Genomic DNA, 16,033 nt, shown 5'->3' on the forward strand with positions numbered 1-16,033 from the left:
CTATACAGCCTCCCAAGCCTGCCTGGAGTGAGTGATCACTGAGCATGGACAGGAGTAAGCCTTGGGTACTGCCAGGAATGACCTAAAAACAAAACCAAACCAAAAAGTAAAGCTGAATTAAAAAAAAATAATAATAATAAATTCCAGAAAGATTCTCATAAATCTCCCTGAGGTATAGCTAGCTCTCCTGCAGGAGCGAGGGATCTCCTTTCAGGGGAAGGAGTAGCAGGGTTTCAAGTCCTGCCGCCATGAAAGGAGCCCTTGTACAAGACTCACAGCAGGACAGCCCTGCAGCAGAAGGGCAAAGCTCCCTGTCTCCCTCCCCAGGGAACAATCCCGGAGAGCTCTAGGCTGCCACCAAGTGTGCCATTTGCAGAACTGCGGTCAGATTGTGTAACCTTGGGGATGAAAGCGCGTGTCCCTGGCAAGCATCCCAGCTAAGGATGGGATCAGCAAGGCAGTATGCTGCAGGGCAGTGCAGGCGGCCGCTGAGGGAACCACGAGGTACAGCTCTGTCCGCAGAGCACTCACCTTCCGGGAGAGGCGAGCAAATATTGTCTGAAGGAGAACTGAAAGCAGGTTTACAAGTGTCAAGTCAAAGAGAGGCACGGGCTAAAATAGCCAGGGAGTGTGGTGCCACAAGGGTACCTGCGGTAAGTGTTTCAAGTGTGGTAAGTGCTCAAGTGTTCTGAATACAGGTAGACAGCTACTAGAACTGGACCCCTCCTTCCTTCCTTCCTTCCTTCCTTCCTTCCTTCCTTCCTTCCTTCCTTCCTTCCTTCCTTCCTTCCTTCCTTCCTTCCTTCCTTCCTTCCTTCCTTCCTTCCTTTTTCCCTTTTTTCCTTTCATGTTTTCTTGTTTACTTTCCCACACCTACCTGACTCAGTTCTTGGGGTCCTTCTAGTGGTGCTTCAAGAACCATGTGGTGTCAGGGCTGGAGTGATAGCACAGCGGGTAGGGCTTTTGCCTTGCACGCGGCCGACCCGGGTTTGATTCCCAGCATCCCATATGGTCTCCTGAGCACCGCCAGGGGTGATTCCTGAATGTAAAGCCAGGAGTAACCCCTGTGCATCGCCGGGTGTGACCCAAAAAGCAAAAAAAAAAAAAAGAACCATGTGGTGTCAGGGATCAAACCCAGAGCTCCTGCATTCAAAGTACACACTCCAGCCCTTGGACCATTTCTCCAACCCCTTTCATTTGTTTTAGTTCCGACTTTTAGCGAGTATTATCCAAGTTTGGGTAAAAGTATAGGTGAGTCAATAAAATCTTAAGCAGGGGGGTGTTGGGCCACATCCATTGGTACTCAGGGTTCACTCTTGGCTCTGTGTTCAGGGGACTCTATGGGGTGCCAGGGATTGAGCCCAAGTTTACCACATGCAAGGCAAGCATCTCTCTGGCCTCTAAACCTGAACTTGAAGAGTTCATCTTCAACAACTTAAACAGTTTCAGTATGATTTTAGCTCACCAAGACCCAGACACCAGTTGGAGATCTTCAGTTTATCCTTTGTTTAAACAACACAGGATACAGGAAACTATGCATCAAAATGAACTATAATCTCATTATGAAGAGAAGAATCCTGAATTTCTATAATGAGGTGATAAGAAGTATACCTGCTAATATCATTTGCACAGTGAAACAAGTAGTTGTCACACCACAAAAGAAAAAGGAATTGGGGCTGGAGAGATAGTACAGCATGTACGGCGCTTGCCTTGCATGCAGCCAACCTGGGTTCAATCCCCAACATCCCATACAGTCCTCTGAGGACCACCAGTAGCAATTCCTGAGTGCAGAGCAAGGAATAACCCCTGAGCATTTTTGGGTATGCCCCTACCTCAAAAAAAAAAAAAAAAAGGAATTGGTCAGGGTGAGGTGAGGGAATGAGCTTACACTGTGTTGAGGGGTATTGGGTCTTTTTTGGTGGTGGTTGTGGGGTGGTCAGGATTACTCAGGCTGTGCTCAAGGCTTATTCCTGGCTCTGCACTCAGAGACCACTTCTGGCAGGGCTCAGGACACCATAAGGGGTGCTGAGGATTGAATCTGGGTTGACCATGTGCAAAGCAAACCACCACATCATCTTTCTGGCCCATTATTGGGTCATTTTTCTTTCGTCCTAAACAGAAACTTTTGACCCATTAAACAGTCACTTCCATTTCTTTCTCTTCCCAGTTCCAGCAACCGTTATTTAACAGTCCCTCTCTGGGAAGAGGTCCGCCCGCATTAGCTCACAGCTGTGGAATCCAGCGGGCATGCTGTGGTGGGTAGGGAAGGGAAACCTCCAGGGCCAATGTGTATGACCAGTCCTGCGGTCAGCCTTGGCAGGGGACCCCATATGGTGCTGGGATAGAACCTGGGTGGGCAGCATGCAAGGCAGGTGCCCTACCCACTGTATTATCTCTCCAGCCCTATTGAATGTTGCAGTGCCTGGGATCAAAGCCAGGTCTAAATTGGAGAGAAGCTATAAGAAGTCAAGTTTCTTGCCATGCACACAGCTGTCCTTAGTTTGACCCCTGACATTCCATATGGTCTCCCAAGCATGACCAGAAATGATCCCTGAGTGCAGAGCCAGGAAAAAGGCCTGAGCACCTTCAGTGTGGCCCAAGCGTCTCCCCAGTAAAAGCCCCAGGTCTCATGCAGCTGAGCTGACCTTTGCCACTGAGCCTCATCCCAGACCCCACTGGAATGACTTCATAGTGTATGGTTGAATGTCATGCAATCTTGGAAATCCTTTTCCTCGTGCAAGACTCAGCCTCTATTCCCATCAAACAGCTTCCTATTTCCTTATTCCCTCCTCCACTCCTGGCAACCATCACTCTAATTTTCTGCCTCCAATTTGGTTATTCCAGGAACTCTTCTGGGTGAATCACAAATCATTTGTCTTTCTGTAACTTCTTCATTTTGTATCAAGTCTCCCAGGTTTACCCATGTTGTAGCATGAAGAATGCCATTTCTTTTTCACACTCATAGACCATCATCATAGACATTCCTCATTCATCAGGGACAGTTGGGTTGCGTCCACCTTTCAGCTATTGTACCCTTAGGCATGTGGATTTGCAAATGTCTGCCTGAGTACCTGTTTTATTTCAGTATAAACCCAGCAATGGGCTGGAGCGGGTAGGCCTTGCATGCGGCTGACCTGAGTTCAATTCCTCCACCCCTCTCAGGGAGCCCTGCAAGCTACTGAGAGTATCTCGCCCGCACGGCAGAGCCTGGCAAACTACCCGTGGCATATTCAATATGCCAAAAACAGTAGCAACAAGTCTCACAACAGATATGTTACTGGTGCCCACTCAAACAAATAGATGAGCAACGGGATGACAGTGACAGTGATAAACCCAGCAGTGGAATTGCAGGATTATATGCTCATTCTGTTCAGCTTGTTGCTTTTTGTGTGTAGTGGGTGAGATGGGCGAGCTGACCCCATGAAGGCAGATGCTGTGCTATCCTCCTATTAGTCATTTGTTTATCTTTTTGTTTGGTTGGTTGGTTTTTGCTCTTTTGGTATTTGGGCCACAACCTGTGTGACTGGGGACTCTGGGTTCACCCCTGATGATGCTTGAGGAATCCATGAGGTACTAGAAGCACAACCTGGTCCTTCTACAAGCAAAACAAGTGCTCCAGCAAACTAAGCTGTGTCCTGGCCCCACATGTGTGTATCCTAGGGGAATGTTTAGTCACTCATTTTTGACTTGGGTTGTTTGAGCTTTTGTTGTCAAAATGTGGGCTGCATTCAGCTAGCGTGGAGCCCGGTTGTGATCTTACCTGGTTGGAAACAAGACACAGCTCCAGAAAGTGGAGTCCGGGGCTGGGACAATAACTCAAAAGGCTAGAGCACAGGCTTTGTGTACCGGAGCCCAGAGTTCATCCCTGCCACCGTCAGATTCTCAGAGCACTATACAGGAGTCGCTCCCAAGCACCGTTCGATATGGTCCCCAATCCGAATCCAAAAAACCAAAACAGAATGTCAGATTTATTTGCTGGCTTCGCCTCTTCCTTGCCGTTCACTTTCCTACTCTGCCCCCTAAGATCCCTGGCCTGGCAGGAATTCTGCATGTGTGATACTGATCTGCAGCCAGACCCCAGCAGGCAAACCCAGCTCTGCCTCTAGGACCCAACCTTGTCATGCCGCCGTCCCACATCTATTAGACAGGGACAGTGTCAGGGCCAACCCTATGTGATAGTGAGGATTCATGGGGAGAGTTCAGAGGCACAGTCCCCGCGCTGTAGACAGTACATCATCCATGCTAACTGTTCCAGTCCTGGGCCTTTCAACTTGCTCTTCTCCCAGTTCAGATAAAATTCTTTTTTTTTTCTTTTTGGGTCACACCCGGTGATGCACAGGGGTTACTCCTGGCTCTGCACTCAGGAATTACTCCTGGCGGTGCTCAGGGGACCATATGGGATGCTGGGAATCGAACCTGGATCGGCCGCGTGCAAGGCAAACACCCTACCCACTGTGCTATTGCTTCAGCCCCAGTTAAGATAAAATTCTTTCAACGACAAGAGTGTGGGTGGCAGAGGGTGGGTAAGATAGAGAAGGGACAGTATGACAATGATAACTGGAAATTATCGAGTTGGACAAGAACTGAGTGTTGAAACTAGGTAGAGGGATATTCCTGATAACCTTTCAGAATCTGTATTGCAAACCACAATGCCCAAAAGGAGAGAGAGAGAGAAAAAGAAAAAGACAGAGGGAGGGAGGGAGGGAGGGAGGGAGGGAGGGAGGGAGGGGGGAGAGAGAGAGAGAGAGAGAGAGAGAGAAGTGTCTGCCCAAGAGACAGGCTGGGAAGGGGGGCTGTGGTGGGAGGGAACCTGGGGACACTGCCTCTGGGAAAGTACGCTGGTGGAGGGGTAAGTGTTGGAACACTGTATGACTGAAACCTAATCACAAACATCTTTGTAAAGGTCTATGTCACAGTGATTTAATACATTTTTTAATTAAAAAATAATAAAATTCCTGGCCTGGGTGATAACGCAGTGGTAGAGACACGTGTCTGGGCATGCGCCCAAGCCAGGTTCGATTTCTGGCACCACATGGTCTCCCAAGCATCGGCGGATACAGCCTGGAGACCCCCTTATGCTGCCAGATGTGGCTCTGGAGGTCCCCGGCATACGAGGCCGCTGAATCCCGAGCACCTGAGCAGTGTTGCTTCCTCCCTTCCTTCCATTGAATTATCGGCCCAGCTGGCGGAGAATCTCTGACTTGACACTGTTTGAGAGGTTGCCCTTTCCCCTTTTCTAAAATGAAATGAAATTCGTGGCTATCAGTGGCTTCGGACAACCCCTGGCATGTAAGGTTCCACTCCAACCGCGGCCGGCCCTGCATCTGCGCAGCCCAATCCTAACAGTTCTGCCGTCTGCAATCCAGCCACGCTGCAGGCAGTGTGAGGGAGCACCTCGGGTAAGGGGTGCGGCCCAAGACAGCACAGGAGCAAAGTGCTTGCCTTGCACGCAGCCAACCCTGCTTGATCCCCAATCCCGCATGTTCCCGGAGCAGGCCAGGAAGAAACCCCTGCTGGGAATATGTTCTGACTCGATCCCCTGCACCCAGTATGGTATCCCGAGCCTCACCGGGAGTGATCCCTGAGGACAGAGCCGAGAGTAAGCTCTGCACCACTGAGTGCGCCCCAAAAACAAAAATAAATAAAATAGTGAATGTAGAGTTTTGCAGACCATATTTTTTATTTTTTAATTTTATTTTAAATAGTTTTTGTTTTGAGACCACACCCGGCAATGCTCAGGGCTTATTCCTGGCTCTGTTATCAGGAATTACTCCTAGTGGATTTGGGGGAATAATATGAGTTGCCAGGGAGAGAACCCAGGTTGGCCAAGTGCAAGACAAGTGCCTGACTTAGTGTACTATCTCCCTAGCCCCACAGATTACGTCTTTTAAAAATGTTTCATTACTGGTGAACTAATGTTATGAAGATGGCTTCACTTAAATGTTTTAATCTTTTTTTATTTGGGGGAATAGCCAGTGGTAGACAGTGCTGGGGTATCACTCTTGGCAGTGTTCGGGAAACCACGTGACTCCAGGGATTAAACCTGAGAATCCTCATGCAAAGCTTGAGCTCAGCCCATGGATTTATATTCCTGGCTCAGATTACTTTACTCCTTACCTCCAAGATATGGTGGAAGAAGAATTAAATAAGGCAGTGGGAATGAAGCAGCTTAATATGTCAATAAAAATACAACAGAAATGTCGTTTAAAAAATTTGTCTTTTTTTATTTTCCCTAAGTGTTTCTTTTTTTTTTAATTTTTAAAATTTTATTGAATCACCGTGAGATAGCTACAAGCTTTCATGTTTGAGTTACAGAAGTGTTTCACCAAGTAATAAGTAATACGTTTCCAATTTTGCTTTTATAAAATTCGTTTCTCCTTAAATGATGTTTCTTATCCTTATTTCTTATGCTTATTTCTCCTTTAATGATGTTTCTTATCCTTATTTCAAGTTACTTGAAACCATCCTGAGTCTGCAAGTGACTGTCGCTAAGGCCGTCCACCTGGTATAATATCATCTCTCTCCACCTTTAAAATGGAAATATAGGGGCTGGAGCGATAGCACAGAGGGTAGGGCGTTTTCCTTGTAAGCGGCCGACCAGATTTGATTCCCAGCATCCCATATGGTCCCCCGAGCACCGCCAGGAGTAATTACTGAGTGCAGAGCCAGGGGAACCCCTGAGCACAGCTGGGTGTGACCCAAAAAGAAAACAAAAAAAACAAAAAAAACCCCGGAAATATAAAGTAATGTGGAGTTCTAAAATGAAATAATCGCCACTAGGGGGCACTATAGCCCTCTGTTTGCGAGTAAAGATTAATCACTATTTTTGGGTTTTGCGTCACACCCAGCGGTGCTCAGGGCCTACTTCTGGCTCTAAATTTAGGGATCACTCCTGGGGGCGGGAAGAAGTGGGGGGTCCGGGAACCACATGTAGTAGTGGGGATCAAATCTGCCTCAGCAGCCTGCAAAGCAAGCGCCTTACCCACACTATACTTGGGCCTTTCAACAATTTTTAATTCTTTAATATTATGCTTTTACAGGGAATCTCAGAGAAACATTTACTCATATGATCAAACCATTCATTTTCTGGTGGCCTTAGGGTAGTCAGTCTCTCTGGATTTCAGTTTCCATATCTGAAAACTATGGGTTTGCTGACATGATTTCTAAACTGTGGATCCTAAAAAAATCTCTTTTTTGGGTTTTTTTTTTTTTTTTGCTTTTTTTTTGGGTCACACCCAGCAATGCTCAGGGGTTATTTTTGGCTTTACACTCAGGAATTACTCCTGGCAGTGCTTGGGGGACCATATGGGATGCCAAGGATCGAACCCGGGTCGGCCGTGTGCAAGGCAAATGCCCTACCCGCTGTGCTATCGCTCAGGCCCCTCTTTTTTTGGTATTACCTTAAAACCAGAATGACATTTAGAAAAACTTTTATTTTTCTTTTTGGGTCACACCCAGCAATGCACCAGCCCCGACATTTAGAAAAACATTTAAAAATTGTACTTCCTGTACCAAGACCATTCAGTCTGTTTGCTTCCCTACCTTTTCTTATTTCTACTTTCCCAGCAAACTACCTAAGTGGCACTATTAATTTTTCTGTCTTAAAACCCTTCCTTGGAGAGAGAATGCGAAGGACCAAGTGCAGCGGGCTGAGCGCAGGCTTTGATCTCCAGCATCCCCATGTTGGTCCGAAGCAAGCAAACAGACATCTTTCTTGACAGCTCTCTTCTTTGAAGGGCTGGATGTGCCTACTTCTGGCAGTGCTCAGGGCTGACTGTACTCAAGGGTCTCTCCTGGGAGTGGTTGGGGGACAGTATGCAGTGCCAGGGATCAAATCCAGGCCTCTGTGTGCAAGGCCTTACCCCTGCACTATCTCTCTAGCCCCTCCACATTGACATCTGACAATAACAGGACAGTCACAGGGCACTTCCCAAGGATTTTTTCTGGGGAGGGGCCACACCAACAGTGTTCAAGGCTTACACCTGGCTCTGCATTCAGGTCACTCCTGGTGGACATATGAGGTGCTGGGAGTTAAATCTAGGTCAGCCATGTGCAAGGTAAACACCTAACTTTCTGTAGTCTCTCTCTCTGGTCCCGCACTTTGCAAGTTTTACCAATTATTTTCTCTTTGATTTGCACAACAGATCAGATTTATAGAACCTGCCAAGGAAACTTAGCTCGAAAAGAGTTTGGTGAATTTTCCACTACTGTAGCTAGAAACTTATAGCACCGGGCCTTTCAACTCCAATATCTGCATTCTTCATAAGTCTTCCTTATCAGAAGAAAGATATGAGCTTTATAGAACCTGAAGTGTACACATTTATTTTTCCTGTATTATTTTTAAACTGCAATAGAAAATTACTGAAAATTTCATGACAATAAAATTTATTAGTTTGAAGTTTTGTAGATCAGAAGTCCAGTATTAACTTGGACTTGACAAAAATCAAGTCCAGTTTGGATCTTGACATCCTCAAGGTTTCTTGAAGGCTGCGTTCCATTCTGGAGGCACAAAGGGAGACCAAAGGGAGACTCTTGTTTCTTCGCTTTTCCTAACCTCTAGAATGCATCTTCATTTCTTGGTTATTGTTCTTTGGGACTTCTACTGTAGGTTCTTTGCAATCTGTTTTTGTTTTGTTCTGGGGCAACACCTGGCTTGCTCCTGGCTCTGTGCTCAGGTGTCACTTCTGGTGCCGGGGGGGGGGGGGGGTGGACTATATGTAGTGTCAGGGATCAAACCAGGATTGGCCGCAGGCAAGGTGAGCACCTTCACCCCTAGTACAATCACTCTGGCCCATGTCTTTTCACTTTCTTAATGTCCTTTGATGCCCTAATCTTTTATTTTACTTTTTGTTTTGCTGCTCCTTTTATGATATTGTTTCTAAGATCACACACACACATGCACACGCACACACGGGCACACCCACTCGAGGCTGGAGATTTAGTACAGGAAGGCGTTTGCCTTAGTATGCAACTCACCAGGGTTCAATCCCCAGCATCCCATATGGTCCCCCAAGCCCTGCTAGGAGTGATCTCTGAGGGCAGAGACAGAAGTTAAGTTCTGAACAATTCTGGGTGTGACCCAGAAATTGAAATAAAAAAGGGCTGGGGGGCGGGTGCTTGCCTTGCATGTGGCCAACCCAGGTTTGATCTCCAGCATCCCATCTGGCTCCTGGAACACTGTCAGGAGTGATTCCTGAGTGCAGAGGCAGGAGTAAGTCTTGATCATTTCCAGGCTTGCCCTTGCCCCCTCCCCCAGAAAAAAAAAACTAATAAAAAATCTTTAAAAATTATATCAGAGAGAGAAAGTACAGGGTTAAGCTGCTTACCCTATTTTTGGCCCACTCTGATTTGAATCTTTGGCTCCAAATATGATCCCCTGAGCACCTCCATATATGGTTCCATCCCCAAAAAACACCCCAAAATATTACATTAACTTAAAAAAATAGAATCCATTATGAAATCCAAGGTCATTAAGATTTATCTCTAAAGAGAAAAAACAAAACAAGAAAAGCTTGATGTACCTGTTTTAAGAGTTTTTTTTTTTTCTTTTTGGGTCACACCTGGCGAAGGGGTTACTCCTGGCTCTGCACTCAGGAATTACCCCTGGCCGTGCTCAGGGGACCATATGGGATGCTGGGATTCGAACCCGGGTCAGCCGCGTGCAAGGCAAACGCCCTACCCGCTGTGCTATCTCTCCAGCCCCTGTTTTAAGAGTTTTAAAAGCTTAGTTCTCTAGCTCTTAAATCAAGTACACTTGGCAGTGCTCAATGCCCAGGGACCAGGTGGCGCTGGGGGTGGAATGCAGGATTCCCGTTATGCAAAGTATGTTCTCTGGTTCTCGGAGCCATTTCCCGGCCCTATTTCACACACATACACATATATATACATATGTATTAGTACATGTATATGTTTATATGTATATGCAAATATATTTTTTCCTTTGATGTACACAACAGATCAGATTTGTAGATTTTTTTGGGGGGGTGACACCCGGCGATGCACAGGGGTTATTCCTGGCTCTGCACTCAGGAATTACCCCTGGCGGTGCTCATATGGGATGCTGGGAATCGAACCCAGTTGGCCGCATGCAAGGCAAACGCCCTACCCGCTGTACTATCGCTCCAGCCCCGAGAAGAGTTTCTTGAATGTTTCACTTGACATAGCTAGAAATTTATAGCACCAGACTTTTTAATTCCAATGCATATATAATAAAATAATGTTTTATTTGATATATTTAAGTTTATTTCATCCATTGAATTATTTATGGGTAAGGGAGCCACTGACAATAGAAAATGAAGAAAAAGAAAATACTGTTAGAATATGGTTTTAGTTATATTTTTTTTATTTCATAGACTCTAAAATCCAACAAGACTAGAGGGCTGAGGGTGGGACAGGAAAATATGAAACCCAAATAACCACAGGAAGAGCACAATATAAAATTTCAATACGAGATAGCACAGCGGTAGGGCGTTCACCTTTCACGCGGCCGACCCGTGTTCGATTCTTCTGCCCCTCTCGAAGAGCCTGGCAAGCTACCGAGAGTGTCTCGCCCGCACGGCAGAGCCTGGCAAGCTACCCGTGGCATATTGGATATGCCAAAAACAGTAACAATAAGTTTCACAATGAGAGATGTTACTGGTGCCCGCTCAAACAAATCGATGAACAACAGGATGACAGTGACAGTGACAGTGAAATATAAAATTATGTCTTTATATGTATATGTATATGTATATAAAGGATGTTGAGAGGAGTACAACTCAACTGTAGGCTTTTGAGTTGTCACAGCATTATTTGTTGGACTTTTCTTATTTCATTTTTTAAATTTTTAAAAGTTTTTATTTTTAATTCTCTTTCAATGAATCACCGTGAGATATAGTTACAGACTTACAAACTTTCGTGAGTACCCATCCCTCCACCAGTGCCCATTCTCCACCAACAATGTTCCCAGTATCCCTCCCGACACCCCCACCCCATCCCTCATCCCTTCACCACCTTGCTGTAGCAGGCACATGCCCTTTTACTCTCTCTCTTCTTTTGGGTGTTATGGTTTGCAATACAGGTAGTAAGTGGCCATCATGTTTGGTCCATAGTCTACTTTCAGCACACATCTACTATCCCAAGAGATCCCTCCAACCATCATTTACTTAATGGTCCCTTCTCTATCCCAGCTGCCTTTTCCGACAACATGTGAGGCCGGCTTGCAAGCCGTGGAGTGATCTTCCTGGCCCTTATCTCTACTATCCTTGGGTGTTACTCTCCCATTCTGTTATTTTATATTCCACAAATGGGTGCAATCATTCTGTTTGTCTCTCTCTCTGACTCATTTCATTTAGCATGATACTCTCCATGTTGATCCACTTATATGCAAATTTCATTATTTCATCTATTCTAACAGCTGCATCGTATTCCATTGTGTAGATGTACAAAGTTTCTTTAACCAGTCATCTGTTTTCTTATATAATTAAATGGTCCTTGAGCCCTTTTTAGAAACCCCTTGGCCCAGGAAGTTTGGGATTGGGAGGGAAACTGGGGATATTGGTGGAGAGAAAATCACACTGGTTGTGTGAAGGAACACTGAATACTGTATAATGAACAACTTATAATAAAATCGTATAATTGAAACAATTATGGTGTTTTTAATAAAAAACAATATAAAAAAAAACTTGGCCATATATTTACTTCTGGGTTCTTGATTCTATTGGCCCATTTGTCTATTCTAATGCCAGTAGAGGCTGTTTTGATTACTGCAGCATTGTAATAAGTTTTGTAATCACTAATTATGAATCTTTCAACTTTGTTCTTCCTCAATCACTGTATCACTGTCACTGTCATCCCGTTGCTCATTGATTTGCTCAAGCGGGCACCAGTAACATCTCCATTATGAGACTTGTTACTGTTTTTGGCACATCGAATACGCCACGGTAGCTGCCAGCTCTGCCGGGAGGGCGGGATACTCTCTGTAGCTTGCCGGGCTCTCCAAGAGGGGTGGCTGGAGCGATTGTATAGCGGGTAGGGTGTTTGCCTTACATGCGGCTGACCTGGGTTCAATTCTTCCTCAATAGTGTTTTGACAGTTTTGTGTAATTTGCAGTTTTGTGTAATTCCATATGAATTTGAAAATCAGATTTTCACCTCTTATGTTCATAGAAGTATTATTCACAATAACTAAAACATAGAAATCTAAATATCCACCAACAGATGATATCAAAAGCGTCAGTGCTGCTGGATAGATCAACCACACCAAAAAAAAGCACTGGCCTTGGAGAAGTGGAAGAGAGCCACCTAGTGGTCACTGTGAATAATGCTGTGAACACAGCAGCAAAATACTTTTTGAATTAATGTTTTCAAACCTTTTGGCTATATGTCTAGGAGTAATATTATTAGATAGTATGGAGTTTCCTTTTTTTAATAGCCATACCCAGCAGTGCTCAGGGCTTAAATCTGTTTTGTGCTCAGGGGTCACTCCTACTGGTACTCGGGAGACTGACCATAATGGTTGCCAGGGATGGAACCCATTGAATTATTTGTGGTTAAAATTATGACAATAGGACTGTCTTCCCGTTGTTCATCCATTTGCTCGAGTGGGCACCAGTAACATCTCCATTGTGAGACTTGTTACTGTTTTTTGGCATATCGAATACGCCATGGGTAGCTTGCCAGGCTCTGCTGTGCGGGCAGAAGACTCTCGGTAACTTGCCGGGCTCTCCGGGAGAGAATGGGAATTAAAAATAAAACAGCTTAGAATGTGATTTTATTTATATTTTTTATTTCATAAACTCTGCAATCCAATGAGATGTGGGAGCTGGGAGTAGGACAGGAAAATACAGAACCCAAAAAAACACGGAGAGCACGAAGACTAGAGACTCTTTGGGGCACAGTGGGAAGGCATGCTCTCCAGACTGGTCTTGTGGCCAGAAGACAAGTCATATTCTTAGACCTGTCCACAGTCGGAAATTGTCACTTTCTTGCTGGTTTTGCCGTTCTTTGAACCGAAGCGCTCCATGGCTTCCACAATATCCATGCCATCTCGCACCTTGCCAAAAACCACATGCTTGCCGTCTAACCACTCCGTCTTGGCGGTGCAGATGAAAAACTGGGATCCATTGGTGTTGGGCCCAGCATTTGCCATGGACAAGATGCCAGGTCCCGTGTGCTTCAGGATGAAATTTTCATCATTAAACTTCTCCCCATAGATGGACTTGCCACCAGTGCCATTATGGCAAGTGAAATCTCCACCCTGGCACATGAACCCTGGGATGATTCGGTGAAAGCAGGAGCCTTTATAACCAAACCCTCTCTCCCCAGTGCTCAGCGCACGGAAATTTTCTGCTGTCTTGGGAACTTTGTCTGCGAACAGCTCAAAGGAGATGCGACCCAGGGGCTTGCCGTCGACTGCAATGTCGAAGAACACGGTGGGGTTCACCATGGCTGTGCGAGGTCGAAATCAGGCAGTGGTGGTGTCTGCAGGGTATAGGATTTAATTTTAGATAGGCAAGAAACTACATCTTTATGGGAATGTACATAGAATCTCTAAGGAGTTGGAGAAAGCAATACTTTTTAATTAAAAAGTGTCTTGGGTTCGGAGCAATAGTACAGTGGGTAGGGTGTTTGCCTTGCACACGGCTGACCCGGGTTCAGCCTCCGGCATCCCATATGGTTCTCCAAGCACTGCCAGGAGTAATTTCTGAGTGTAGAGTCAGGAGTAACCCCTGAGCATCGCTAGGTGTGACCCAGAAAGAAAAATAAAAGTGTGTCTATTGGGGCAGAAATGACAGCAGTACAATGGGTAAGGAGTTTGTCTTGCTTGCAGCTGACCTGAGTTTGATTCCCCGGCATCCCATATGGTCCCACAAGCACCATGAGGAGTGATCCCTGAGCGTAGATCAAGGAGTAAGCCCTAAGAACTTCTGGGTATGACCCAAAAATCAAGCCAGATAAGTGTCATTATAATTCACTATAGGCCCTCAGGTGAAACCTGAGTCTAAGGCAAATGTGGTATCTCATTTGGGCAATAACTCAGGGCAGGGGCTGGTAATGCCTGAAAGACCACAAGCTATCACTAGAGTGAAGGCTCTGTGCCAAGTAGGGACAGCCCAACCTCCAGGAAGAGGCATGGAGACTGGAGCACAGTTCCATGGACGACGGTTGACATGGATGATGCCACCATACTATGATGAACTTGAGGTGACTCCCCTGACTAGACATATCATAAAATTGGCAGGAGAGGGGAGCCACACCCAGTGGTGCTCAGGGGCAATGCCCGGTGGTATTCTGGTAAGACCCTATGTGATACTAGAAATTTAAACCAGGTTCATGGCCACAACTGCATGCAACACAACTCCTTTAACCTCTCAACTCTGTGTGTGTGTGTGTGTGTGTGTGTGTGTGTGAGAGAGAGAGAGAGAGAGAGAGAGAGAGAGAGAGAGAGAGAGAGAGAGAGGAGAGAGAGAGAATGAGAGAATAACCAAGAAGACAAGAGAGGTTTTTATATCAGTGACTCTGTTGGGAGAGAGTTCTTGGTCTTTCTAGCAAATGGCTGAGTCTGAAGGCATCTAAGGGAATCCCCAAATCTGTGGCTAAATGACCTGAGTGTGATCTTGAGAATCCCCTGATTTTGCAGCTGGAATCTGAAGTTGGGGCAGTTTTGTGAGTAACATTTCTTCAGACCATCCAGCTACAGACTGCAACTTTTTGAATATTATAAGTGAATTGTTTTAATTTCTATTTGCTTTTAACAAATACTTGGCTTTATGAGAGGCTCTGTTCCAACATTTTACAAACATTAAATATTCTCCTAACAATCCTACTTTGGCACTTAACTTTTTGGACACTGGCTCTTGAGCCTATATTCTGATTCCATTGTACTGTTTCATAAGAGCTGTTTTAGAAGTTTCTTGGGACTCTATTTTGTTTCGGGGGCACACCTGGTGGTGTTCAGGAGTTACTCTGGCTCTGTGCTCAGGAATTACTCCTGGATGGGCTGGGGGTTACCAGGGTATCCAGAAGTCCAGCCGGCAACGGGCAAGGCAAGAGCCACCCCTGCCGTCCTCTATCTTGGGTCCGTGTTTTTTTGGACCCAGAAAAAGTAAAAGTTCTAAAAGTCAAAGCTATTTAATCAATTTCACAAATACACTGGTACACACGCACACACACAGACACACAGGCAACACACACATTCAAGGGCCTGTAGTGACCCAGTGACAAGATCAGTCTCTGAAGTCTGACTTTCAATTTGCTGGAAGCCTCTCAACCACTAAGGGTCTCAGCTCCCGAATTTGTAAACCTGCTGATCTGCCAACTATTACCCGGGTCAGGGGAGGTGGTGGTGGTGACGGTGAAGCTGGATGCTGTCTTTCCCAAAGCACTGGCCACAAGCACGGCTATGTCCTGAACATTCGCGGTCCCTGAGGCTTTTGGTCTCTGCCTTCTCGTTTCTCCGTGTGTCTATGACACAACAAGCCCCGGGGGCGCCGATCCCGACCCGCTCCTCCGTGCCCACCTCGGCACCCAGCGCCCACCGCTCTCCGACGTCACAGCCCTGGCGGGCGCAGCTCACTACTAGCATCCAAGCCAGCAGCACCTAGGAGGTCGCCCCTTCGTCTGCTGCCGTCTTAGCACAGGAAACCGCGCAGGGCTCTGGTCCTCAGAGCGAACAGGAAACGGGCTCTGTGGCTCGGAGTTACCGGACTCCGGTGACGAGCCCGAAGGCTGCGCGCGCTCCAACCGCCCTGACGCACCGCGTCAAACCCCCCAAACCCCCCAAACCGTCACCCTCCCCGCAAACACATTCATGCTCACATCATACAGACACGTATGCACACACGCACGCGCACACGCACGCACAAACATAAACGCACGCGCACACGCATACATGCACGCACACACGCATACACGCGCGTACACACGCAGGCGCGCACACACATGCACACACATGCACGCATACACACACGCGCACATACACACGCACTTACACTCATACACCCGCACGTGCGCACACGCATACACGCGTGTACACACGCACTTACACTCACACA

General features: G+C 46.4%; 1 protein-coding gene across 2 annotated transcripts in view; it reads right to left on the minus strand.

Moving 5' to 3' along the window:
• Positions 1–12,874: 12,874 nt before the first annotated feature.
• LOC101541112 (peptidyl-prolyl cis-trans isomerase A) overlaps positions 12,875–16,033 on the minus strand; it is a 36,643-nt gene continuing 33,484 nt past the window's right edge. The window contains exons 1-2 of one of the 2 annotated variants that reach the window (XM_055139147.1): positions 15,499–15,627; positions 12,875–13,460 (exon numbers count right to left, since the gene is read on the minus strand). In XM_055139147.1, the coding sequence (XP_054995122.1) occupies positions 12,931–13,425 (495 nt within the window). In that variant the 5' untranslated portion in view covers positions 13,426–13,460; positions 15,499–15,627 and the 3' untranslated portion in view covers positions 12,875–12,930. Of the gene's footprint in view, positions 13,461–15,498; positions 15,628–16,033 lie in introns of those variants that run through there. The other variant, XM_004616262.2, reaches the window with a different exon arrangement.

Source organism: Sorex araneus, chromosome 5 (genome assembly GCF_027595985.1).
Source record: "Sorex araneus isolate mSorAra2 chromosome 5, mSorAra2.pri, whole genome shotgun sequence".
Lineage (NCBI taxonomy): Eukaryota > Metazoa > Chordata > Mammalia > Eulipotyphla > Soricidae > Sorex > Sorex araneus.